At 62.7% G+C, this 26826-nt stretch overlaps 3 protein-coding genes across 6 annotated transcripts; 2 read left to right on the top strand and 1 right to left on the bottom strand.

Moving 5' to 3' along the window:
* The first annotated feature begins 38 nt into the window (after positions 1-38).
* LOC136001001 (protein PET100 homolog, mitochondrial) lies at positions 39-7731 on the top strand. Of its 4 annotated transcripts, XM_065655053.1 has the most exons (5): positions 75-119; positions 1303-1500; positions 3479-3565; positions 4794-4826; positions 6825-7731. In XM_065655053.1, the coding sequence occupies exons 1-5, from the start codon at positions 93-95 to the stop codon at positions 6876-6878; spliced, it is 399 nt and encodes a 132-aa protein (XP_065511125.1). In that variant the 5' UTR covers positions 75-92; the 3' UTR covers positions 6879-7731. The 4 variants fall into 4 exon arrangements, with proteins under 4 accessions (XP_065511128.1, XP_065511125.1, XP_065511127.1 ...); XM_065655056.1 differs by lacking the exon at positions 1303-1500 and having other exon boundaries at positions 39-119; XM_065655055.1 differs by lacking the exon at positions 4794-4826.
* A 483-nt stretch (positions 7732-8214) lies between these two features.
* On the bottom strand, positions 8215-11275 carry PCP2 (Purkinje cell protein 2). The gene is made up of 4 exons (XM_065654917.1): positions 11237-11275; positions 10003-10135; positions 8498-8628; positions 8215-8220 (listed from the first exon to the last, which is right to left on the bottom strand). Exons 1-4 carry the CDS (start codon positions 11273-11275, stop codon positions 8215-8217), a joined length of 309 nt encoding a protein of 102 aa, XP_065510989.1.
* A 4907-nt stretch (positions 11276-16182) lies between these two features.
* TRAPPC5 (trafficking protein particle complex subunit 5) lies at positions 16183-20500 on the top strand. The gene is made up of 3 exons (XM_065655010.1): positions 16183-16235; positions 17562-17833; positions 19446-20500. Exons 2-3 carry the CDS (start codon positions 17564-17566, stop codon positions 19740-19742), a joined length of 567 nt encoding a protein of 188 aa, XP_065511082.1. The 5' UTR covers positions 16183-16235; positions 17562-17563; the 3' UTR covers positions 19743-20500.
* Positions 20501-26826: the final 6326 nt, after the last annotated feature.

Consider the following 26826-nt stretch of genomic DNA (forward strand, 5'->3'; position numbering starts at 1 on the left):
CCGCCCAATAGGCGGTGTCGGTGCTGGGCGCTCAGCCAATGGGCGGCCGCCGTGTTGCGGGGTGGGGAGGTGGAAGTGGCTCTGGAGGCGCTATGGGGGTGAAGCTGGAGATCCTGCGGGTGCGACGGGGGGGGAATCACCCGGGGGGGCGGTTGGGGGTGTTAACCATGGGGGGGCAACGAGGGGTTTAATAGGGGAATGGGGTGGGGGGGCAATAAGGGGGGGCAGTTGGGGGGGGAAGAACTTGGCGGGGCAGGTGGGTGCGATAGGGAGTGTGGGGCGGTGGGGGGGCGGTTGGGGGTGTTAACCATGGGGGGGCAATAAGGGGTTTAATAGGGGAATGGGGTGGGGGGGGCAATTAAGGGGGGCAGTTTGGGGGGTATCAGCCCTTGGGGGGCAGTTTGGGGGGCGCAAGAACTTGGGGGGCAGGTGGGGGCAATAGGGAGGAGGGGCAATGGGGGGGCGGTTGGGGGGTGTTAACCATGGGGGGGCAGTTTAGGGGTTTAATAGGGGAACGGGGTGGGGGGGCAAGAACTTCGGTGGGCAGTTAAGGGGGGGCAAGAACTTGGGGGGGCAGGTGGGGGCGATAGGGAGTGTGGGGCAGTGGGGGGGCGGTTGGGGGGTGTTAAGCATGGGGGGGCAGTTTAGGGGTTTAATAGGGGAAGGGGGTGGGGGGGCAATAAGGGGGGGCAGTTTGGGGGGGGCAAGAACTTGGGGGGGCAGTTAAGGGGGGGCAAGAACTGGGGGGGCAGGTGGGGGCGATAGGGAGTGTGGGGCAGTGGGGGGGCGGTTGGGGGTGTTAACCATGGGGGGGCAATAAGGGGTTTAATAGGGGAACGGGGTGGGGGGGCAGCTGGGGGGTTATGAAGCCGAGGGGGTAATGGGGGGGGGGGACACAATTGGGATGTTAACGCTGGGGGGGCAGTTGAGGGGGCAATAATTGGGGGGGGGCAGGTGGGGGTATTAACGGGGGGGCCATTCAGGGTGGTTGGGGGGCACTGAGCTGGGGGGGCGATGGGGGGGGGCGATATCAATCCCGGGGGGCAATAAGGGCCTGTCCCCCCCCCCCACCCCGGGACACCCGGGGGTGACATCGGGGCTGGTGACATTGGGGGGGGGTCCTGACAGGGGACATTGAGGGGACAACGGGTGACACTGGGGGACAGGTGACAGCGGTGGGGACACAGGTGACACCCCAGCACGAGGGGCAGGGACAGCGGGTGACATCAGGGCACAGGTGACGTCGAGGGGACAGCGGGTGACACCGGGACACGGGTGACACCGGGGGACACCCTGGCACAGGTGACAATGCTGGGGACAGCGGGTGACACCGGGACACGGGTGACACCGGGGGACACCCTGGCACAGGTGACAATGCTGGGGACAGCGGGTGACACCGGGACACGGGTGACACCGGGGGACACCCTGGCACAGGTGACAATGCTGGGGACAGCGGGTGACACCGGGACACGGGTGACACCGGGGGACACCCTGGCACAGGTGACAATGCTGGGGACAGTGGGTGACACCGGGACACAGGTGGCATTGAGGGGACAATGGGTGACACTGAGGACACTCTGGAAAGGTGACATCAATGGAGACACGAGGTGACAGCCCAGCACGGGTGACAGGGACAGCGGGTGACATCGGGGCACAAATGACAGCGCTGGGCACAGGAGGTGACAGTGGGGACACCGTGGCTCAGGTGACAGCGCTGGGGACAGTGGGTGACACTGAGTACACCCCACACAGGTGACATTGAGGGGACAGCAGGTGACAGTGGGTTACAGGTGACACTGGGGGGACAACAGGTGACACCGAGGGACATCGTGCCACAAGTGGTATGGATGGGGACAGGGAGTGACGCTGGGACAGAGGTAACAGTGGTGGGGACAAGCGGTGACAGAGGGGACACCTTGGCACAAGGAATGGGGACAGCGGGTGACACAAGCACAGGGGTGACATCGAGGGGACAGCGGGTGATACTGGCACAGAGGTGACATCGAGGGGACAGTGGGTGGCACTGGCACAAGGGTGACATCGAGGGGACAGCGGGTGACACTGGCACAGAGGTGACATCGAGGGGACAGCGGGTGACAGTGGGACAGGTGACATTGAGGGGACAGTGGGTGACACGGGCACAGAGGTGACATCGAGGGGACAGCGGGTGACACTGGGACAGGTGACATTGAGGGGACGGCGAGTGACACTGGTACAGAGGTGACATCGAGGGGACAGCGGGTGACACTGGGACACAGGTGACATCGAGGGGACAGCAGGTGACACTGGCACAGAGGTGACATCAAGGGGACAGCGGGTGACAGTGGGACAGGTGACGTTGAGGGGACAGCGGGTGACACTGGTACAGAGGTGACATCGAAGGGACAGCGGGTGACACTGGGACACAGGTGACATTGAGGGGACAGTGGGTGACACTGGCACAGAGGTGACATTGAGGGGACAGTGGGTGACACTGGGACAGGTGACATCGAGGGGACAGCGAGTGACACTGGGACAGGTGACGTTGAGGGGACAGCGGGTGACACTGAGACACAGGTGACATTGAGGGGACAGCGGGTGACACTGGGACACAGGTGACATCGAGGGGACAGCAGGTGACACTGGCACAGAGGTGACATCGAGGGGACAGCGGGTGACAGTGGGACAGGTGACATTGAGGGGACAGCAGGTGACACTGGGACAGGTGACGTTGAGGGGACAGCGGGTGACACTGACACAGAGGTGACATCGAGGGGACAGCGGGTGACACTGGGACAGGTGACATTGAGGGGACAGTGGGTGACACTGGGACAGGTGACATCGAGGGGACAGCGGGTGACACTGGCACAGAGGTGACATCGAGGGGACAGTGGGTGACACTGGGACAGAGGTGACATTGAGGGGACAGCAGGTGACACTGGCACAGAGGTGACATCGAGGGGACAGTGGGTGACACTGGGACACAGGTGACATCGAGGGGACAGTGGGTGACACTGCCACAGAGGTGACATCGAAGGGACAGTGGGTGACACTGGGACAGAGGTGACATCGAGGGGACAGCAGGTGACACTGGGACAGAGGTGACATCGAGGGGACAGCGAGTGACACTGGGACAGGTGACATTGAGGGGACAGCGGGTGACACTGGGACAGGTGACATCGAGGGGACAGCAGGTGACACTGGGACACAGGTGACATCGAGGGGACAGTGAGGACACCCTGGCACAGGTGACAATGCCGGGGACAGCGCATGACAGTGGGACACAGGTGACAGAGATGGGGACATTGGGGACACCCTGGCAGAGGTGACATCAGTGGGGACGCAGGTGCCACCGGCACAGGCGATGGGGACAGCAGGTGACACCGAGACGGGTGACATTGGTGGGGACAGCGGGTGACCCCGCGGCGGGGGTGACAGCGGCGGTGTCGCCGCTGTGACCCCGGGGGGTGACCGGAGGTGACAGTGTCGCTGTCCCCAGATGTTCGTCTATTTGTCCTTCCCCGTCGGCGTCTTCTGGGTCTCGAACCAGGCGGCGCCGTTCCAGGGCGGCGTGGTCAAGCGCAAGGTGGGCGGGGCCCGGACGCCTGGGTCCCCTGAGAGGGAAGGGGCCCGGACGCCTGGGTCCCTTAGCGGGAGAGGGCCTCGGACGCCTGGGTCCCCTAAAGGGAGTTGAGGCCCCGGACACCTGGGTCCCCTGAGAGGGAAGGGGCCCGGACGCCTGGGTCCCTTAGGGGGAGAGGGCTCTGGACGCCTGGGTCCCCTGGTGGGGAGAGGCCCCGGACGCCTGGGTCCCTTAGGGGGAGAGGGCCTCGGACACCTGGGTCCCCTAAAGGGAGTTGGGGCCCCGGACGCCTGGGTCCCCTGGGGAGGGAGGGGCCCGGACGCCTGGGTCCCTTAGGGGGAGAGGGCCTTGGACACCTGGGTCCCCTAAAGGGGGTTGGGGCCCCGGACACCTGGGTCCCCTGGGGAGGGAGGGGCCCCGGACGCCTGGGTCCCCTGAGAGGGAAGGGGCCCGGATGCCTGGGTCCCTTAGGGGGAGAGGACTCTGGACGCCTGGGTCCCCTGAGAGGGAAGGGGCCCGGACGCCTGGGTCCCTTAGCGGGAGAGGACTCTGGACGCCTGGGTCCCCTAAAGGCAGTTGGGGCCCCGGATGCCTGGGTCCCCTGGGGAGGGAGGGGTCCCGGACGCCTGGGTCCCTTAGGGGGAGAGGGCCTTGGACACCTGGGTCCCCTAAAGGGGGTTGGGGCCCCGGACACCTGGGTCCCCTGGGGAGGGAGGGGCCCCGGACGCCTGGGTCCCCTGAGAGGGAAGGGGCCCGGATGCCTGGGTCCCTTAGGGGGAGAGGGCTCTGGACGCCTGGGTCCCCTGGTGGGGAGAGGCCCCGGACGCCTGGGTCCCTTAGAGGGAGAGGGCCTCGGACACCTGGGTCCCCTGAGAGGGAAGAGGCCCGGACGCCTGGGTCCCTTAGGGGGAGAGGGCTCTGGACGCCTGGGTCCCCTAAAGGCGGTTGGGGCCCCGGACGCCTGGGTCCCCTGGGGAGGGAGGGACCCCGGACGCCTGGGTCCCTTAGGGGGAGAGGGCCCCGGACGTCTGGGTCCCCTAAAGGCGGTTGGGGCCCTGGACGCCTGGGTCCCCTGAGAGGGAAGGGGGCCGGATGCCTGGGTCCCTTAGCGGGAGAGGGCTCTGGACGCCTGGGTCCCCTAAAGGGGTTTGGGGCCCCGGACGCCTGGGTCCCTCGGGGGAAGAGGGGCCCCGGACGCCTGGGTCCCCCCTGACCCCGCCCTTGTCCCCAGAGGGAGATTTTTCCACCCGACAACCCCGAGCGGGTGAGTGGCCCCAGTGTCTCCAGTGTCACCTCCATGTCCCATGTGTCACCGCTGTGTCCCCAGTGTCACCGTCAGTGTCATCCTCTGTCCCCCTTGTCACTCTCTGTCCCCAGTTTCACCCTCAGTGTCACCCCCACGTCCCCAATGTCCCCGATGTCCCAAATGTCCCCCCAGTGTCCCCCACAATGTCCCCAACAACCCTCCCAGTGTTCTCGCGGTGTCCCCAGTGTCCCCAGCATCCCCCTGGTGTCCCCAACATCCCCCTCGTGTCCCCAACGTCCCCAGTGTCCCCAGCATCCCCCTGGTGTCCCCAACATGTCCCCAACATGTCCCTACTGTCCCCAGCATCCCCCTGGTGTCCCCAACATGTCCCCAGTGTCCCCAGCATCCCCCTGGTGTCCCCAACATCCCCAGTGTCCCCAACATGTCCCCAGTGTCCCCAGCATCCTCCTGGCGTCCCCAACATCCCCAGTGTCCCCAGCACCCCCCTGGTGTCCCCAACATCCTCAGTGGCCCCCCCCAGTGTCCCAGATGTCCCCAATGTCTCCCCTGTCCCCAGTGTCCCCAACATCCCCAGTGTCCCCAACATGTCCCGCTGTCCCCAGTGTCCCCCCATCTCTGATGTCCCCAATGTCCTCTCCCCGCCACCGGTGCCACCACCACCCCACACCAGGTTAGGGGGACACGGGCGACACTCCTGTCCCCCCATGGGACACGGTGCCTCCCTGGGGCCCCCCCGTGTCCCCTGTCCCCATGTCCCCAATCCCATGTCTCCATGTCCCCACTGTCCCCTGACCCGCTATTGTCCCCTGACCCCCTGTCCCCACTGTCCCCTGACCCGCTATTGTCCCCTGACCCCCTGTCCCCATTGTCGTCTGACCCCCCATGTCCATTGTCCCATGTCCCCACTGTCCCCGTGTCCCCACTGTCCCCTGACCCCCTGTGCCCATGTCCCCACTGTCCCCTGACCCCCTGTGTCCCCTGTCCCCATTGTCCCCATGTCCCCCTGTGCCCATGTCCCCACTGTCCCCTGACCTCCTGTGTCCCCATTGTCCCCATGTCCCCTGTGCCCATGTCCCCACTGTCCCCTGACCTCCTGTGTCCCCTGTCCCCATTGTCCCCATGTCCCCACTGTCCCCTGACCTCTTGTGTCCCCATTGTCACCACTGTCCCCGTGTCACCACTGTCCCCATGTCCCTACTGTCCTGTCCCTGTGTTCCCACTGTCTCCCTGTCCCCACTGTCCCGTCCCCCTGTCCCCAACTGTCCCCATGTCCCCTGTCCCCACTGTCCACTGTCCCCATGTCCCTACTGTCCTGTCCGCACTGTCCCCTGTCCCCCCATCCTCACTGTCCCCTGACCTGCCATGTCCCTTGTCCCCGCTGTCCCCCTGTCCCCGTGTCCCCACTGTCCTCTGATCCCATGTCCCCACTGTCCCCTGACCCCGTGTCCCCTTTGTCCCCATGTCCCCTGTCCCTGTGTCCCCGCTGTCCCCTGTCCCTGTGTCCCCACTGTCCCCTGACCCCGTGTCCCCTTTGTCCCCATGTCCCCTGTCCCCGTGTCCCTGCTGTCCCCTGACCCTGTTCCCTTTTGTCCCCACTGTCCCTATGTTCCCTTTGTCCCTATGTCCCCTTTGTCCCCCTGTCCCCGCTGTCCCCTGACCCCGTGTCCCCTTTGTCCCCACTGTCCCCATGTCCCCGCTGTCCCCTGTCCCCCTGTCCCCGCTGTCCCCTGACCCCGTGTCCCCTTTGTCCCCACTGTCCCCTGTCCCCATGTCCCCGCTGTCCCCTGACCCCATGTCCCCTTTGTCCCCATGTCCCCTGACCCCGTGTCCCCACTGTCCCCTGATCCCATGTCCCCATGTCTCCTGTCCCCGTATCCGCACTGTCCCCTGACCCTGTGTCCCCTTTGTCCCCACTGTCCCCTGTCCCCTTTGTCCCCATGTCCCCTGTCCCCATGTCCCCGCTGTCCCCTGACCCCGTGTCCCCTTTGTCCCCAGCGCCGGGCACTGGCCGAGCTGAAGCGGCGGCTGCGGGAGGGGACCCGGGACTGAGGGGACCTGGGGACACCGGCCGCCCCCGCGGGGACGCGGCGCAGCGTGTGACACGGCGGCTGTGACACCGGGGACGCGGGGCAGCTCAACGTGGCTTCGCGCTGACGCCGTCGCTGTGCCGGTGACACAGGGGACACGCGGCTTCATGCTGGTGCCATCACCGTGACTGCGTTGGTGACAAGAGGGGACATCTGACCACGTTTGTCACCGCGGCCGTGTCCCAACGCCATCGCCGTGGCCATGTTGGTGACAAGAGGGGACAAAGGGGACACGTGGCTTTGTCTTCGTGCCATCGCTGTGACCGTGTTGGTGACGAAGGGGACAGCGACTGCCACCTGATGCCGTCACCGTGGCCACCACGTTGGTGACAAGAGAGGACAGATGGGACGCGTCGGTTCATCCTGATGCCATCGCTGTGACTGTGTTTGTGACAAGAGGGGACAAAGGGGACATGTGGCGTTGTCCTCATGCCATCGCTGTGGCCACGGTGACAAGAGAGGACATCTGAGCACATTTGTCACCGTGTCCCTGTCCTGATGCCATCGCCACATTGGTGACAAAGGACACGTGGCTTTGTCCTGATGTCACCGCTGGGCCCGTGTTGGTGACAAGGGACACGTGGCTTTGTCCTGATGCCACCACTGGGCTTGTGGTGACAGAGGGGACATCTGGCCACGTCTTGTCACCGAGTCCGTGACACGGGGACACATGGCTGCGTCCTGATGCCACCGCACGAGTGACACGGAGACACGTGGCCGTCCCCGTGTCCCTGCCCTGGTGGCGTCACCGTGGTGGCTGGTGACATGGGGACAAGTGCCACCCCCGGTATCCCCAACCCCAATAAACGGCGCTGGCACTGTCATTGTCACCATCTGTGTGGGGGGACACGGTGACAGAGGCGTCCCCAGGGTGACATGGGGGGCCAGTGTCACCCGGGGTGACACGGGGGGTGGCTTCGGTGTCCCCTGGTGCCACCGGCGGGTCCTGGGGACCTCGTGTCCCTTTGTGCCGCTGCTCTGCTGTGGGCGTCCCTTAGTGTCACCGGTGGGACCCCACTTGTGTCACCCATCGGTGTGGGTGTCCCCTAGTGCCACCCCGGGGGTGTCCCTTGTGTCCCCTGGTGCCCCCCCCGCCGCGTCCCTCAGTGTCACCAGCAGTGACAGGTTCCTCGTCCCCCCGCAATGTCACCCGTGTCCCCACCCCCCCGGCGTCCCAGGCCCCGCAGTGACGCCATCAGGGAGTTTATTGGGGGGTGACAGGTGAGGGGGGACACACACAGGGTGACATCACGAGCTTGGGGACGTTGGGGGTCGGTGACACCATCGGGGGCTGGGGCTCAGTCCTGTGGGGAGATGGGGGGGGTGACACCGGGGGGGTCCCCAACAGGGTGTCCCCAGCCTGGGGGTCCCCACCCCGGGCACACCCATAGTCGCCCCATGTCCCCCCATGTCCCCCATGTCCCCCCATGTCCCCATATCCCCATATCCCCATGTCCCCCATGTCCCCATGCTCCCCACACCCCCCACGCCCCCCATGCCCCCCACGCCCCCATGTCCCCCACACCCCCCACGCCCCCCACGCCCCCCACGTCCCCCACGTCCCCACGTCCCCCCCGGTACCTGTCCCCCCCCGAAGCCCGGCAGCCGGGGCACGGGCAGCCGCTGCTCGTCCATGCGCCGCCCCTGCGCGTTGGCCACCAGCTCCAGCAGCGCCGACAGCTCGGGGGGGGCCGGGGGGGCACCCCCGCCCGCTGCCGCGCGGGACCCAGACGTGGCCACGTGGCCCCGACGCAGCGCGCGCCCCCCGCGCCCCCCGCGCCCCCCGCGGCCTTCGTCCCCCGCGGCCTTCGTCCCCCGCACCGCCCCGTGTCCCGTGTCCCCCGCGTCTCGCTGTCCCCCCCCCGCCGTGTCCCCTCTTCCGCTGTGTCCCCCCGTGTCCCCTGCCCTGGGTCCCCTCGCCGCCGGCACCTCCCGTGTCCCCCTGTCCCCCTCGTCCCCCTATCCCCAATGGCCCTGTGTCCCATGTCCCCCTGTCCCATGTCCCCCTGTCCCCAATGTCCCCATGTCCCCATCCCATGTCCCCTCTCCTTCTGTCCCCCTGTCCCCCGTCCCATGTCCCCCTGTCCCCATGTCCCCTGTCCCATACCCCCCTGTCCCCTGTCCCCCTGTCCCCATGTTCCCTGTCCCATGTCCCCACGTCCCCCTGTCCCATGTCCCCCTGTCCTCTGTCCCCCTGTCCCGTGTCCCCATGTCCCACTGTCCCCCTGTCCCCAATGTCCCCATGTACCCATCCCATGTCCCCATGTCCCCATCCCATGTCCCCTCTCCTGTCCCCCTGTCCCCATGTCCCCCGTCCCCCTGTCCCCATGTCCCCTGTCCCGTGTCCCCCGTCCCCTGTCCCATGTCCCCTGTCCCCATGTCCCCTGTCCCATGTCCCCTGTCCCATGTCCCCCGGTCCGCCTGTCCCTCTGTCCCCCTGTCCCATATCCCCCTGTCCCCATGTCCCCCGTCCCCTGTCCCATGTCCCATGTCCCCTGTCCCCAGTCCCTGTCCCCATGTCCCTGTCCCCATGTCCCATGCCCCCATGTCCCCTGTCCCCAGTCCCTGTCCCCATGTCCCTGTCCCCATGTCCCCCAGTCCCCCTGTCCCCCTGTCCCCATGTCCCAATCCCATGTCCCATGTCCCCATGTCCCCTGTCCCCAGTCCCTGTCCCCAGTCCCTGTCCCCATGTCCCCTGTCCCCAATGTCCCCCGTCCCCTGTCCCATGTCCCATGTCCCCTGTCCCCAGTCCCATGCCCCCAGTCCCCTGTCCCTGTCCCCAGTCCCTGTCCCCATGTCCCCCGTCCCATGTCCCCCGTCCCCAGTCCCTGTCCCCAGTCCCTGTCCCCATGTCCCCCGTCCCCCGTCCCATGTCCCTGTCCCCAGTCCCTGTCCCCATGTCCCCCAGTCCCCCTGTCCCCCTGTCCCCATGTCCCATGCCCCCATGTCCCCTGTCCCCAGTCCCTGTCCCCTGTCCCCAGTCCCATGCCCCCATGTCCCCCGTCCCATGTCCCCTGTCCCCAGTCCCATGCCCCCATGTCCCCTGTCCCCCATGTCCCCCGTCCCCTGTCCCTGTCCCCCCTCACCGCCGGGCCCCCCCAGGCTGCAGCGCTGCTCGTCCATCCGCGCTCCCTGCACCGAGCTCAGCAGCGAGAAGAACCCCTCCTGCTCCGGGGCCCCCCCTTGTTCCGGGGACCCCCCCTGCTCCGGGGATCCCTCCTGCAAGGGGGACATCACCCCTCAATAGGGACCCCCCCCTGTAATAGTGACCCCCCCCCGTGCCAGGGATCCCCCTAATGGGTCCCCCCCCTGTAATGGGGACCCCCCCCCCAATAATGGTAGAACCCCCCGAACTGGGCCCCCCCCACCCTGTTCCAGGGACCCCCCCCCCGCAATGGGGACACTCCCTGGTAACGGGGACCCCCCTGAAATGGGATCCCCCCCGTAATGGGGACCCCCCCTTATAATAGGGACCCCCCCTTATAACAGGGACCCCCCCCTGCAATAGGAACTCCCCTCCGTAATGGGGACCCCCCCTTTATAATAGGGACCCCCCTTATAATAGGGACCCCCCCTTATAACAGGGACCCCTCCTGCAATGGGAACCCCTGGAATGGGCCCCCCCGGCCCAGGACCCCCCCACAATGGGGACCCCCCCACAATGGGGACCCGCCCCCCCCCTGCAATGGGGACCCCCCCCTCATTTCGAGACTCCCCCTCATTTCTGGCCCCCCCTGTTATGGGACCCCCCCCCGCCTCCCCCCATCCAGGACTCCCCCTGTTCTGGGGACCCCCCCCTGGGTGCCCCCCCCACCCCTTGGTGCTCCCCACCCCACATGGGTGCCCCCCACCCATGGGTGCCCCCACCCCTTGGTGCCCCCCACCCCACTATGGGTGCCCTCCCCCTTTGGTCCCCCACCCCTTGGTGCCCCCCACCCATGGGTGCCCCCCACCCACGGGTGTCCCCACCCCCCCGGGTACCCACCCATAGGTGCTTCCCCCCCCACCCCTTGGTGCCCCCCACCCATAGGTGCCCCCCCACCCGTGGGTGCCCCCCACTCCTTTGTGCCCCACACCCCCTATGGGTGCCCCCCCACCCATGGGTGCCCCCCACCCCTTGGTGCCCCCCGCCCTTTGGCCCCCCACCCCCTATGGGTGCCCCCCACCCATGGGTGCCCCCCACCCCTCTGTGCCCCCCACCCCTCTGTGCCCCCCACCCATGGGTGCCCCCACCCCTCTGTGCCCCCACCCCCTATGGGTGCCCCCCACCCATGGGTGCCCCCACCCCTCTGTGCCCCCCACCCATGGGTGCCCCCTCACCGCCGCGTGCTCGGGCGCTGTCCCCCCCGGGGTGGCCATGGTGGGTGCGGCCCCCGCTGCGCACCGGCCCTTATAGCCCCGGCCTCCCCGTGTCCCCCCCGTGTCACCCCCCCCGTGTCCCCCCCGTGTCCCCCCCCCGCGGCCGGATCAAGCGGGGGATGCGGGGGTGGGGGGGGTGACACGGGGAGGACACGGGGGGACAAGGGGAGGGACAAGGGGGGGGTGACACGGGGGGGAGACACGGATGGGGTGACATGGGGGGACACGGGGGGGGACAAGGAGGGGACACGTGGGGGGTGACACGGAGGTGACACGGGGGGGTGACACGGGGGACAAGGGGAGGGACAAGGGGGGTGACACGGGGGGGTGACACGGGGGGGACACGGGGAGGGACACGGGGTGACACGGGGAGGGACAAGGGGGGGTTACACGAGGGTGACATGGGGGGGACACGGGGGGACAAGGGGAGGGACAAGGGGGGGGTGACACGGGGGGGAGACACGGATGGGGTGACATGAGGGGACACGGGGGGGGACAAGGAGGGGACACGTGGGGGGTGACACGGAGGTGACACGGGGGGGTGACACGGGGGGGACACGGGGGACAAGGGGAGGGACAAGGGGGGTGACACGGGGGGGTGACACGGGGGGACACGGGGGGGGACAAGGAGGGGACACGTGGGGACACGGGGGACAAGGGGAGGGACAAGGGGGGTGACACGGGGGGGTGACACGGGGGGACACGGGGGGGGACAAGGAGGGGACACGTGGGGACACGGGGGACAAGGGGAGGGACAAGGGGGGTGACACGGGGGGGTGACACGGGGGGGACACGGGGAGGGACACGGGGTGACACGGGGGGCGACAAGGGGGGGTGACACGGAGGGGACACGGGGAGGGACAAGGGGGGGTGACACGAGGGTGACACGGGGGGGACACGGGTGGGGTGACACGGGGGGACACGGGGGGGACAAGGAGGGGACACGTGGGGGGTGACACGGGGTGACACGGGGGGGACACGGGGGGGACACGGGGGGGACAAGGGGAGGGACAAGGGGGGTGACACGCGGGGGTGACACGGGGGGACACGGGGGGGGACAAGGAGGGGACACGTGGGGGGTGACACGGGGGTGACACGGGGGGACTAGGGGAGGGACAAGGGGGGTGACACGGGGGGGTGACACGGGGGGGACACGGGGAGGGACACGGGGTGACACGGGGGGGACAAGGGGAGGGACAAGGGGGGTGACACGGGGGGGTGACACGTGGGGGGTGACACGGGGGGGGACACGGGTGGGGTGACACGGGGGGGTGACATGGGGGTGACATGGGAATGACACGGGGGGACACGGGGGGGGTGACACGAGGGGGACACGGAGGGGACACGGGGGGGACACGGTGACGATGGGAGCGCGGGGGGGGCGCTGGGGGCACCCATGGGTGCTCTGGGTCCCCACAGGTGTTTGGGGCGCCCGTGGGTGTTTGGGGCGCCCATCGATGCCGTGGGGTGACAGTGGGTGCTGGGGGGGGCCGTGGTGCCCCGTGGGTGTTTATTTGGGGTGCCCGTGGGTGTCTATGGGTGCCGGGGGGTCCCCACGGGTGCCGTGGGGCTGTGGGTGCTCTGGGTCCCTGTGGGTGCCCACGGGTGCTGTTCAGGGGGTCCGTGGGGTCTCCGTGGGTGCTGGGGGTGTCTGTAGGTCCCGTGGGGTCTGGGGGTCCCGTGGGTGCTGGGGGGTACCGTGGGGTCTGTAGAGTCTGTGGGTGCTGTGGGTCCCGTGGGGTCTGTGGGTCCCGTGGGTGCCCGTGGGGTCTGTGGGTCCCTGTGGGTTCTGTGGGTCCCATGGGTTCTGTGGGTCCCGTGGGTCCCGTGGGGTCTGTGGGTCCCGTGGGTGCTGGGGGGTACCGTGGGGTCTGTAGGGTCCGTGGGGTCTGTGGGTCCCGTGGGTTCTGTGGGTCCCATGGGGTCTGTGGGTCCCGTGGGTGCTGGGGGTCCCGTGGGTTCTGGGGGTCCCGTGGGTGCCCGTGGGGTCTGTGGGTCCCGTGGGGTCTGTGGGTCCCATGGGTGCTGGGGGGTACCGTGGGGTCTGTAGGGTCCGTGGGTGCTGTGGTCCCGTGGGTGCCCGTGGGGTCTGTGGGTCCCGTGGGGTCTGTGGGTCCCGTGGGTGCTGGGGGGTACTGTGGGGTCTGTAGGGTCTGTGGGTGCTGTGGGTCCCGTGGGTGCCCGTGGGTTCTGTGGGTCCCGTGGGTGCTGGGGGGTCCCGTGGGTGCCCGTGGGGTCTGTGGGTCCCATGGGTGCTGGGGGGTCCTGTGGGGTCTGTGGGTCCCGTGGGTTCTGTGGGTCCCGTGGGTGCCCGTGGGGTCTGTGGGTCCCGTGGGTTCTGTGGGGTCTGTGGGTCCCGTGGGTGCTGGGGGTCCCGTGGGTCCCCGTGGGTGCTGGGGGTCCCCGCGGGTTCTGTGGGTCCCCGTGGGGTCTGTGGGTCCCGTGGGTCCCGTGGGGTCTGTGGGTGCTGGGGGGTCCTTGTGGGTGCCGGTGGGTTCTGTGGGTCCCATGGGTGCTGGGGGTACTATGGGGTCTGTAGGGTCTGTGGGTTCTGTGGGTCCCGTGGGTTCTGGGGGTCCCGTGGGTGCCCGTGGGGTCTGTGGGTCCCGTGGGGTCTGTGGGTCCCATGGGTGCTGGGGGGTCCCGTGCGTGCCCGTGGGGTCTGTGGGTCCCGTGGGTCCCGTGGGGTCTGTGGGTGCTGGGGGTGTCTGTGGGTCCCGTGGGTTCTGTGGGTCCCATGGGTGCTGGGGGGTCCCGTGCGTGTCTGTGGGGTCTGTAGGGTCCGTGGGGTCTGTGGGTCCCGTGGGTGCCCGTGGGGTCTGTGAGTCCGTGGGGTCTGTGGGTCCCCGTGGGGTCTGCGGGTCCCGTGGGGTCTGTGGGTCCGTGGGTTCTGTGGGTCCCGTGGGTGCCCGTGGGGTCTGTGGGTCCCGTGGGTGCCCGTGGGGTCTGTGGGTCCCGTGGGGTCTGTGGGTCCGTGGGGTCTGTGGGTCCCGTGGGTCCCGTGGGTCCCGTGGGTTCTGTGGGTCTCGTGGGGTCTGTGGGTCCGTGGGTTCTGTGGGTCCCGTGGGTGCTGGGGGTGTCTGTGAGTCCCGTGGGTTCTGTGGGTCCCATGGGTGCTGGGGGGTCCCGTGCGTGTCCGTGGGGTCTGTGGGTCCCGTGGGTTCTGTGGGTCCCATGGGTGCCCGTGGGGTCTGTGGGTCCCGTGGGGTCTGTGGGTCCCGTAGGTCCCGTGGGGTCTGTGAGTCCCATGAGTGCCCGTGGGTCCCGTGGGGTCTGTGGGTGCTGGGGGAGTCCTTGTGGGTCCCCGTGGGTTCTGTGGTTCCCGTGGGTCCCCGTGGGTTCTGTGGGTCCCGTGGGGTCTGTAGGGTCTGTGGGGTCTGTGGGTCCCGTGGGGTCTGTGGGGTCTGTGGGGTCTGTGGGTCCCGTGGGTGCCCCCGGGTGCTCCCGGGGGGGGGATGGGTGGGGGGGTGGGGGAGGGGCCCCCCCGCCCCCGCGTGTCCCCAATCCCCCCCTGGCAGCCGCGAGCAATTAACCAAATGGAGCTTTAATTGCAGCGTAATTCCCCCTCCCCGCCCCCAGCAACTGGGGCCCGGACGCCTGGGTCCCCTCAACCCCCCCCCCCCCAACCGGGGGAGGGGCGCCCGGACGCCTGGGTCCCTTGTCTGGCCTCTGGGAAACCAGAGCACCCGGGGGGGGGCACCCACTCCCAGTGTCCCCCGTTACCCCCCGGTGTCCCCTCCCGCTGTCCCCAGTGTCCCCCAATGCCCCCCGGTGACACCAGTTACCCCCCAGCGTGCCCCATGTCCCCCCGTGTCCCCTCCCACTTACCCCCCCGTGTCCCCATGTCCCCCCATCCCCTCCCAGTGTCCCCCCCATGTCCCCAGTTACTCCTCAGTGTCCCCATGTCCCCATGTCCCCCTGTCCCCCCATGTCCCCATGTCCCCCTGTCCCCTCAATGTCCCCCTGTCCCCCACATGTCCTCCTGTCCCCCCATGTCCCCCTGTCCCCCCATGTCCCCATGTCCCCCTGTCCCCCCATGTCCCCATGTCCCCCCATGTCCCCCTGTCCCCCCATGTCCCCATGTCCCCTCAATGTCCCCATGTCCCCCACATGTCCCCCTGTCCCCCCATGTCCCCATGTCCCCTCAATGTCCCCATGTCCCCCACATGTCCTCCTGTCCCCCCATGTCCCCATGTCCCCCTGTCCCCTCAATGTCCCCATGTCCCCCACATGTCCCCCTGTCCCCCCATGTCCCCATGTCCCCTCAATGTCCCCATGTCCCCCACATGTCCCCATGTCCCCACGTCCCCCTGTCCCCTCAGTGGGGACTCCCGCCCCTTCCAGATGTGCCCAACACCTGGGGTCAGAAGGGGACCCAGGCGTCCGGGTGGGGAGGGGTCACCCGGGTGGGGGGGGGGGGGGTCCCCGTGACGCCTGGGTCCCCCCCGCTCCTTATGACGGTGACGTCATTCCAGAGCTCCGGGGGGGGGGGAGGGGCAGGGAGGGGACCCAGGCGTCCGGGTGACCCCCCCCCTCCCCCACCCCAGCTGGCGGCCCCAGGTGCCCAATGGGGGAGGGGCGGGGGGGACCCAGGCGTCCGAGCCCCCTCCCCCCCCAAACCGGACACCGTCACCCCCCCCGTGTCACCAGATGTCACCAGATGTCCCCCCACCGGGGGCGGGGCCACGGGGGCGTGGTCACGGAGGAGGCGGGGGCACCGGGGGGCGTGGTCGGAGAGGGGGCGGGGGCCCCGGGGGGGCGTGGTCGGAGAGGGGGCGGAGCCACGCGGGGGCGTGGCTCCACTGGCCCTGACCCCGCCCCCGCCGCCCAAGCCCCGCCCCTTGCCCCCTCCCTCCCTCCGGTTGCCCCGGGCGACGCGGCCCCGCCCCCCCCCCCGCTTCTTGCGCTTTGCGACGCTTTTGCGACGGCGGCGGCCGTAAAGCGGGAGCGGCAGCGGACGGTCGGTACCGGGGGGTGGGGGCCCGATCCCTCCCTTCCCCCCCCATCCCGGGGGTCCCCCCCCAGCCCCCCAGGTCACCCCCGGCCCCCTGACAACCTCCTGACCCCCCTTTAACCCCCCATCCCCTCTAATCCCCCCTGACCCCCCTTTTCCCCCCCCATTCTCTGTAACCCCCCTGTGACACCCCCTTTGATCCCCTCTGATAACCTCTGACCCCCCCAGCTGCCCCCCATCCCCCGAGGTGCCTCCTGACCCCCCCTTACCCCCCGGTCCCTTTTCCCCCCCTTTCTCCTCCTTTTCCCCCCTTTTCCTCCTTTTCCGCCCCTTTTCCCCCCGTTTTCCCCCTTTTTCCCCCTTTCCCTCCTTTGCCCCCCGCCTTTGCCCCCCCCTTTGCCCCCCCTTCCCCCCCCTTTCCCCCCTCCTTTTCTCCCCTTTTCCTCTTTTTCCCCCCTTTTCTTCCTTTGCCCCCCTTTTCCCCCCCTTTCCCCCCCTTTCCCCCCCTTTCCCCCCCCTCCCCCACTTTCCCCCCCTTTCCCCTCCTTCCCCCCCCTTTCCCCCCCCTTTTCCCCCCTTTTCACCCCCTGTCCCCCATTTCCCCCCCCGCCGTGCCCCTGTTTCACACAGGACAGGTCCCCCCTGCTGGGGGGCTGGCCCGGCCCTGCCCCCCCTTTTCACCCCCCTGCCCCCCAGAACCCGCCTGCAACCCCTCTGACCCCCCCAGCTGCCCCGTCCCCCTCTAACTCCCCTGTGACCCACTCTAATACCCCCCTGACCCCTTCTGACCCCCCAGCTGTCCTCAGACCCCCCTCTAACCCCCCTTTTTACACCTGTCCCCCCATTTCCCCCCCAGGCATGGCCCCTGTTTCACCCAGGACAATTCCCCAACGCTGGAGCGCGGGCTGGCCCGGCCCTGACCCCCTTTTCACCCCCCTGACCCCCAGAACCCCCCTCTAACACCCCCCCTTTCCACCCCCCTGCTGCCCCATAACCCCCATTTCCCCCTGTTTCCCCCCCCAGCTGTGGCCCCCGTTTCACCCAGGACAATTCCCCAACGCTGGAGTGCGGGCTGGCCCAGCCCTGACCCCCCTTTTCACCCCTGTCCCCCCCATTTCCCCCCCAGGCATGGCCCCCGTTTCACCCAGGACAATTCCCCAACGCTGGAGCGCGGGCTGGCCCAGCCCTGACCCCCCTTTTCACCCCTGTCCCCCCATTTCCCCCCCAGCCGTGGCCCCCGTTTCACCCAGGACAATTCCCCAACGCTGGAGCGCGGGCTGTCCCGGCCCGGACCCCCTTTTTACCCCCATTTCCCCATCGTTTCCCCCCCAGGCATGGACGCCCGTTTCACACGGGGCAAGTCGCCCCTGCTGGAGCGCGGGCTGGCCCGGCCGCGCGGCGAGGTGGCCCTGAGCGCCTTCGCGCTGCTCTTCTCGGAGCTGGTCCAGTACTGCCAGAGCCGCGTGTACTCGGTGGCCGAGCTGCAGGCCAAGCTGGCCCGCCTGGGCCACCAGGTCGGGCTGCGCGTCCTGGACGCGCTGGTGGCCCGAGAGAAGAGCGGCCGCCGCGAGACCAAGGTGCTCAACGTGCTGCTCTTCGTCAAGGTGAGACGGGGGGTCTGCGTGGGGACCGGGTCACTTTGGTACCAGCTTTAGTGTCCGCTTTAGCATCAGCTTTAGTGTCAGCTCCAGTATCGGCTTTAATATCGGCTTTAGTGTCAGCTCCAGTATCGGCTTTGGCATCGGCTTTAGTGTCAGCTCCAGTATCGGCTTTAATATCAGCTTTAGTGTCAGCTCCAGTATCGGCTTTAATATCGGCTTTAGTGTCAGCTCCAGTATCGGCTTTAATATCGGCTTTAGTGTCAGCTCCAGCATCGGCTTTAGCATCGGCTTTAGTATCAGCTCCAGTATCGGCTTTAATATCGGCTTTAGTGTCAGCGCCAGTATCGCCTTTAGCATTGGCTTTAGTATCAGCTTTAGTATCGGCTTTAGCATCGGCTTTAGTATCAGCTCCAGTATCGCCTTTAGCATTGGCTTTAGCATCAGCTTTAACATTGGCTTTAGTGTCAGCTCCAGTATTGGCTTTAGCATTGGCTTTAGCATCAGCTTTAGCATTGGCTTTAGTGTCACCTCCAGTATCAGCTTTAGCATTGGCTTTAGTGTCAGCTCCAGTATCGGCTTTGGCATCGGCTTTAGTGTCAGCTTTAACATTGGCTTTAGTGTCAACTCCAGTATCAGCTTTAGCATCGACTTTAGCATCAGCTTTAGCATCGGCTTTAGTGTCAGCTCCAGTATCGGCTTTAGCATCGGCTTTAGTGTCAGCTCCAGCATCGCCTTTAGCATCGGCTTTAGTGTCAGCTCCAGCATCGCCTTTAGCATCGGCTTTAGTATCAGCTCCAGTGTTGCCTTTGGCATCAACTTTAGCATCAGCTTTAGCATTGGCTTTAGTGTCAGCTCCAGTATCGGCTTTAATATCGGCTTTAGTATCAGCTCCAGTATTGGCTTTAATATCAGCTTTAGTATCAGCTCCAGTATCGGCTTTAGTATCAGCTTTAGCATTGGCTCCAGTGTCGGCTCCAGTGTCGGCTTTAGTGTCAGCTCCAGTATCAGCTTTAGTATCGGCTCCAGTATCAGCTTTAGTATCAGCTTTAATATCAGTTCCAATATCAGCTTTAATATCTTTAGTATCGTATTTAATATTACCTTTAGCATCTTTAGGATCTTTAATATCTTTAAAATCTTTCTTTAGTATCTTTGGGATCTTTCTTTAGGGTGTTTAATATCTTTAGGCTCTTTAATATTTTTAGGGTGTTTAGGATCCTTAGTATCTTTAGGATCTTTAAGATCTTCGGGATCTTTTTTTAGGGTATGTCTTTCATATCTTTCACGTCTTTCTTTAGGATCTTTCTTTTGGGTCTTTAATATCTTTAATATCCTCTTTAGGCTCTTTGGCATCTGTCTTTGACACCTTTAATACCTGGAGAAGGAGGTTGAGGGTGGAAATTTGAGGTAATTTCTTCCCCAAAGGGCTGTGGGGCGTTGGAACAGGCTGCCCAGGGTAGTGCTGGAGCCGCCATCCCCGGAGGGGTGAACAGAAGAGGCTCTTGGGGACATTTTGAGGTTCTTTGGGACACTTTAGTGCCAGGGTTGGGTTATGGTTGGACTCAACCTCGAGGGTCTTTTCCACCCAAACCAATTCCGATTCTCCGCTTCTCAGGGCCCCGTGTGGCGCGCGCTCTTTGGCAAAGAGGCCGATAAGCTGGAACAAGCCAACGACGACGACAAGACCTACTACGTCATCGAGAAGGAGCCCTTGGTCAACACGTTCATCTCGGTCCCCAAGGAGAACAGCACCCTCAACTGCGCCGCCTTCACGGCCGGGCTGGTGGAGGCCGTGCTGACGGCCAGCGGCTTCCCGGCCAAGGTCACGGCCCACTGGCACAAGGGCACCACGCTCATGATCAAGTTCGAGGAGGCCGTCATCGCGCGGGACAAGAGCCTGGAGGGACGCTGAGGGGGCCGGGGGGGACGCCTTGGGGACGTCGGAGGTGGGGTGGGCTCCTCGTTGATGGCACTTGTCCTCCTGATGGCCCTTGGTCTCCCGTGGGGATGTTGGAGGCGGTTTGGGTCCCTCACCACCGTCTCTTGTCCCTCCCGATGGCCCTTGGTGACACTGGGGTCACTTTATGTCCCTGGACACCACCCATTGTCCCTTTGGTGGCCCTTGGTCTCCCATGGGGACGTTGGAGGTGGTTCGTGTCCCTCACCCCATCCCTTGTCCTCCTGATGGCCCTTGGTCTCCCTCAGTGACACTGGGGTCCCCTCATGTCCTGGGACACCATCCGTTGTCCCTCCCGGTGGCCCTTGGGTCTTGTTTGGGGACATCCTGGGGCTGGTTTGGGTCCCTCACCACTATCCCTTGTCCCTCCCGATGGCCCTTGGTGACACTGGGGTCCCTTCATGTCCCTGGACACCACCCATTGTCCCTTTGATGGCCCTTGGTCTCCTATGGGGACATTGGAGGTGGTTCGTGTCCCTCTCCCTTGTCCCTTCTGATGGCCCTTGGTCTCCTGTAGGGACACTGGAGCTGCTTTGGGTCCCTCACGCCTGTCCCTTGTCCCTCCTGATGGCCCCTGATGTCTCTTGGGGACACTGGAGTTGGTTGGTGTCACTATAAACCATCTCTTGTCCCTCCTGATGGCTCTTGGTTTACTCTGGGGACACTGGCGTTGGTTGGTGTCACTATAAACCATCTCTTGTCCCTCCTGGTGACCTTGGCTCCTGTTGGAAGCTTTGGGGACATCCTGGGGCTGGTTTGGGTCCCTTGCCACCATCCCATGTCCCTCCTGATGGCACTTGGCCTCCATTGGTGACACTGGGGTCACTTTATGTCCCTGGACACCACCCATTGTCCCTTTGGTGGCCCTTGGTCTCCCATGGGGACGTTGGAGGTGGTTCGTGTCCCTCACCCCATCCCTTGTCCTCCTGATGGCCCTTGGTCTCCCTCAGTGACACTGGGGTCCCCTCATGTCCTGGGACACCATCCGTTGTCCCTCCCGGTGGCCCTTGGGTCTTGTTTGGGGACATCCTGGGGCTGGTTTGGGTCCCTCACTCCATCCTTTGTCCCTCCTGATGGCCCTTGGCCTCTTCTGAGGTCACTGGGGTACCTTGGTGTCCCCAGACACCATCCCTTGTCCCTCCCGATGGCCAATGGCCACCCTTGGGGACACTGGAGCTGCTTTGGGTCCCTTTGGGTCCCTTGTCCCTCCTGATGGCCCTTGATGTCTCTTGGGGACACTGGAGTTGGCCGGTGTCACTATAAACCATCTCTTGGCCCTCCTGATGGCTCTTGGTTTACTGTGGGGACACCCGACCACCTCTTGTCCCTCCTGGTGACTCTCGACTCTTGTTTGGGGACGCCCTGGGGCTGGGTTGGGTCCCTCGCCGCTGTCCCTTGTCCCTCCTGGTGGCCCTTGGCCTCCCTGGGTGGCACTGGGGCCCCTTCGGAGAATCATTTTGGTTGGAAAAGCCCCTCAAGGTCATCGAGTCCAACCACAACCCAACGCTGTCACCAAACCACGTCCCCAAGAGCCCCGTCTCCTTTTGTGAAGGAATTTCCACAAATTTTCAATCTAAACCTCCCCTGACACAACTTGAGGCCGTTTCCTCCTGTCCCTTGCTTGATACTTGGTGGTTTTCTTTATTTTTCATTTATTTCATATTAACAAAAAAATAACAGCCGCGTTGTAAAAGTTCATTAAAAACTGCGGGACATTTTCAACATCTATACAGTAATACAGCTCGTGGAGATCATTATTAAAATTCAGCACCCCTTGGAACAACATGCTATTCAAAATTACAGAATACTCTGATGTGCTGTAACATCAGAGAATCGTCATTTGATGTTCTTAGGATTCAAATAACTGGTAAAACTCCAAGATTTTATTTTCCCGCTACCCAATTTACTAAAGACTCAATGATAGGATCATATATTCTTCATTAAATATATATCGACGTGCATTTCAAATGCAGCAATTGCCAGAAATGTTTGACTCTCTATTAATCACGGCTTCCTAAGTCTGAGAAATGCCCTTTGAACTGTGTGACTAGGCCCGACAATTTCTAATACGGCTTTCAAGCATTGGACTACTGTTCAAAAATAAGGAAATGAGAAGGTATTTCGGTGTGTTTTAAAAAAAAAGTGCAGATATTTAGAGACTGGGCCAGAATCACCTCAGGGTCAAAATGGCCCCAAATCACCTCAGGGCTCAAAATGGCCCCAAAATCACCTCAGGGTTCAAAATGGCCCCAAAATCACCTCAGGGCTTAAAATGGCCCCAAAATCACCTCAGGGTCAAAATGTCACTAAAATCACCTCAGGGCTCAAAATGTCACTAAAATCACCTCAGGGTCAAAATGTCACTAAAATCACCTCAGGGCTCAAAATGTCACTAAAATCACCTCAGGGCTCAAAATGGCCCCAAATCACCTCAGGGTCAAAATGGCCCCAAATCACCTCAGGGTTAAAATGGTCCCAGAATCACCTGAGCGTCAAAATGCCCCAAAATCACCTCAGGCCTCAAAATGGCCCCAAATCACCTCAGTGCTCAAAATGGCCCCAAAATCACCTCAGGGTTCAAAATGGCCCCAAAACCACCTCAGGGTTCAAAATGGCCCCAAATCACCTCAGGGTTCAAAATGTCACTAAAATCACCTCAGGGCTCAAAATGTCACTAAAATCACCTCAGGGTCAAAATGTCACTAAAATCACCTCAGGGCTCAAAATGTCACTAAAATCACCTCAGGGCTCAAAATGTCACTAAAATCACCTCAGGGCTCAAAATGTCACTAAAATCACCTCAGGGCTCAAAATGGCCCCAAATCACCTCAGGGTCAAAATGGCCCCAAATCACCTCAGGGTTAAAATGGTCCCAGAATCACCTGAGCGTCAAAATGCCCCAAAATCACCTCAGGCCTCAAAATGGCCCCAAATCACCTCAGTGCTCAAAATGGCCCCAAAATCACCTCAGGGTTCAAAATGGCCCCAAAACCACCTCAGGGTTCAAAATGGCCCCAAATCACCTCAGGGTTCAAAATGGCCCCAAAATCACCTCAGGGCTCAAAATGGCCCCAAATCACCTCAGGGTCAAAATGGCCCCAAATCACCTCAAGGTCAAAATGGCCCCAAATCACCACAGGGTCAAAATGTCACTAAAATCACCTCAGGGTCAAAATGGCCCCAAAATCACCTCAGGGTTCAAAATGCCCCCAAAATCACCACAGGGTCAAAATGTCACTAAAATCACCTCAGGGCTCAAAATGGCCCCAAATCACCACAGGGTCAAAATGTCACTAAAATCACCACAGGGTTCAAAATGGCCCCAAATCACCTCAGGGTCAAAATGGCCCCAAAATCACCTCAGGGCTCAAAATGGCCCCAAAATCACCTCAGCGTCAAAATGGCCCCAAATCACCTCAAGGCTCGAAATGGCCCCAAAATCACCTCAGGGTTCAAAATGGCCCCAAATCACCTCAGGGTCAAAATGTCACTAAAATCACCTCAGGGCTCAAAATGGCCCCAAAATCATCTCAGCGTCAAAATGGCCCCAAATCACCTCAGGGCTCAAAATGGCCCCAAAATCATCTCAGCGTCAAAATGGCCCCAAATCACCTCAGGGCTCAAAATGGCCCAAAATCACCTCAGGGTTCAAAATGGCCCCAAATCACCTCAGGGTCAAAATGGCCCCAAATCACCTCAGGGCTCAAAATGGCCCCAAAATCACCTCAGGGTCAAAATGTCACTAAAATCACCTCAGGGCTCAAAATGGCCCCAAATCACCACAGGGTCAAAATGTCACTAAAATCACCTCAGGGCTCAAAATGGCCCCAAATCACCACAGGGTCAAAATGTCACTAAAATCACCTCAGGGCTCAAAATGGCCCCAAATCACCACAGGGTCAAAATGTCACTAAAATCACCACAGGGTTCAAAATGGCCCCAAATCACCTCAGGGTCAAAATGGCCCCAAAATCACCTCAGGGCTCAAAATGGCCCCAAAATCACCTCAGCGTCAAAATGGCCCCAAATCACCTCAAGGCTCGAAATGGCCCCAAAATCACCTCAGGGTTCAAAATGGCCCCAAATCACCTCAAGGCCAAAATGGCCCCAAATCACCTCAGGGTTCAAAATGGCCCCAAATCACCTCAGGGTCAAAATGTCACTAAAATCACCACAGGGTTCAAAATGGCCCCAAATCACCTCAGGGTCAAAATGGCCCCAAAATCACCTCAGCGTCAAAATGGCCCCAAATCACCTCAGGGCTCAAAATGGCCCCAAAATCACCTCAGGGCTCAAAATGGCCCCAAATCACCTCAGGGTCAAAATGGCCCCAAATCACCACAGGGTCAAAATGTCACTAAAATCACCTCAGGGTCAAAATGGCCCCAAATCACCACAGGGTCAAAATGTCACTAAAATCACCTCAGGGTCAAAATGGCCCCAAAATCACCTCAGCGTCAAAATGGCCCCAAATCACCTCAGGGCTCAAAATGGCCCCAAATCACCTCAGGGTCAAAATGGCCCCAAATCACCTCAGGGTCAAAATGTCACTGAAATCACCTCAGGGCTCAAAATGGCCCCAAAATCACCTCAGGGCTCAAAATGGCCCAAAATCACCTCAGGGTTCAAAATGCCCCCAAATCACCTCAGGGTCAAAATGGCCCCAAATCACCTCAGGGCTCAAAATGGCCCCAAAATCACCTCAGGGTCAAAATGTCACTAAAATCACCTCAGGGCTCAAAATGGCCCCAAAATCACCTCAGCGTCAAAATGGCCCCAAATCACCTCAGCGCTCAAAATGGCCCCAAAATCACGTTGTGATAAATACAAGGAATTTGTTCATTAAAGTCCCTTTGTTGAAATGTTTTGTTATTTGTTGTACTTGATGAGCAGTTTGGAAAGTTGTTTTAAAACTAACACAACCACGACCACCTGGCAACACAAGACACACGCGCAGGAGGGACGGCCGGAGGATATAAAAACTGAAAGAACCCGCCACGCGTTGCGCGCCACTGCCGCTATTAAGGTGGGCCGCCCAGCGCTGTCCTTGCTTATTGCCGCCTGCTTCTATTTGGCAATAAAACCTTAACTGTTTAAGTTAATTGGAGTCGAAATTTATTACACCCTGAGGGGATCTTGGTCCCCCTGGGGCAGATACTTTGTGTTTGGAGGTGATTTTGTGCCCCTGGGGCCACCGTGTTGAGCCCTGAGGTGATTCTGGCGCCATTTTGAACCCTGAGGCGATTCTGGCGCCATTCGAGCCCTGAGGTGATTCTGGCGCCCCTGAGGTCACCATTTTGTGTTTTGAGGTGATTTTGATCCTCCTCTGGCTGCCATTTCGAGCCCTGAAGTGATTCCGGTGGCCCTAGGACCAACATTTTGTGGTTTGAGGTGATCTTGGTGGCCCTGGTGCTGCCATTTTGAGCCCTGAGGTGATTCTGGTGCCCCTGGGGCCAACATTTTGTGTTTTGAGGTGATTTTATGCCCCATGGCCAACATTTTGAGCCTGAAGATGATCTTCATGCCACCATGTTGAGCCCTGAGGTGATTTTGGTGCCCCTGGAGCCACCATTTTGTGGTTTGAGGTGATTTTAGTGCCATTTGGAGCCCTGAGGTGATTCTGGTGCCCCTGGGGCCAACATTTTGTGTTTTGAGGTGGTTTTAGTGCCATTTCGTGTTTTGAGATGATCTTGGTGCCCCTGGGGCCGCCATTTTGTGTGTGCTTTGAGGTGATTTCAGTGCCGTTTTGTATTTTGAGGTGATTTTAGTGCCACTTTGTGGTTTGAGGTGATCTTGGTGGCCCTGGTGCCGCCATGTTGAGCCCTGAGGTGATTCTGGCGCCCCTGGGGCCGCCGTTTTGTGTTTTGAGGTGATTTTATGCCCCATGGCCAACATTTTGAGCCCGAAGATGATCTTCATGCCACCATGTTGAGCCCTGAGGTGATTTTGGTGCCCCTGGGGCCTCCATTTTGTGTTTTGAGGTGATTTTAGTGCCATTTGGAGCCCTGAGGTGATTCTGGTGCCCCTGGGGCTGCCGTTTTGTGTTTTGAGGTGATTTTAGTGCCATTTCGTGTTTTGAGATGATCTTGGTGCCCCTGGGGCCACCGTTTTGATCCCTGAGGTGATTCTGGCGCCATTTGGAGCCCTGAGGTGATTCTGGGGCCACCATTCTGTGTTTTGAGGTGTTTTTAGTGCCATTTCATGTTTTGAGATGATTTTGGTGCCCCTGGTGCCACCGTTTTGATCCCTGAGGTGATTCTGGCGCCATTTGGAGCCCTGAGGTGATTCTGGTGCCCCTGGGGCCAACATTTTGTGTTTTGAGGTGATTTTAGTGCCATTTCGTGTTTTGAGATGACCTTGGTGCCCCTGGGCCCGCCATTTTGTGTGTTCTTTGAGGTGATTTCAGTGCTGTTTTGTATTTTGAGGTGATTTTAGTGCCACTTTGTGGTTTGAGGTGATCTTGGTGGCCCTGGTGCCGCCATGTTGAGCCCTGAGGTGATGCTGGTGCCGCCATTTTGCCCCCCGGAGCCGCCAGGGCCACCAGAGCCACCGTGGCCCCAGGAGGGACGTCCCCGTCTCCCCCAGCCCCATCCCTGTCCCCAGCCAGGGTCCCCTGTCCCCACCCCGGTGACCCCGTGTCCCCGGAGTCCCCAACAGCTGCTGGTGTCTCCAGAGGTCCCTGATTGTCCCCAAATGTCCCCAAAGGTCCCGCTGGTGCTCAACAGTCTCCCCCAGTGTCCCCAAATGTCCCCAAAGGTCCCCAAAGGTCCCTGACACCCCCAATGGTCCCCAGTGTCCCCAAGGGTCCCCAAAGGTCCCTGACACCCCCAATGTCCCCAGTGTCCCCAAATGTCCCCAAGGGTCCCCGAAGGTCCCTGATACCCCCAATGGTCCCCAAATGTCCCCAAGGGTCCCCAAAGGTCCCTGACACCCCCAATGGTCCCCAGTGTCCCCAAATGTCCCCAGGGGTCCCTGAAGGTCCCTGACACCCCCAATGTCCCCAGTGTCCCCAAATGTCCCCAAAGGTCCCCGAAGGTCC

Source organism: Caloenas nicobarica, chromosome 36 (assembly GCF_036013445.1).
Source record: "Caloenas nicobarica isolate bCalNic1 chromosome 36, bCalNic1.hap1, whole genome shotgun sequence".
In the NCBI taxonomy this organism is placed as follows: domain Eukaryota; kingdom Metazoa; phylum Chordata; class Aves; order Columbiformes; family Columbidae; genus Caloenas; species Caloenas nicobarica.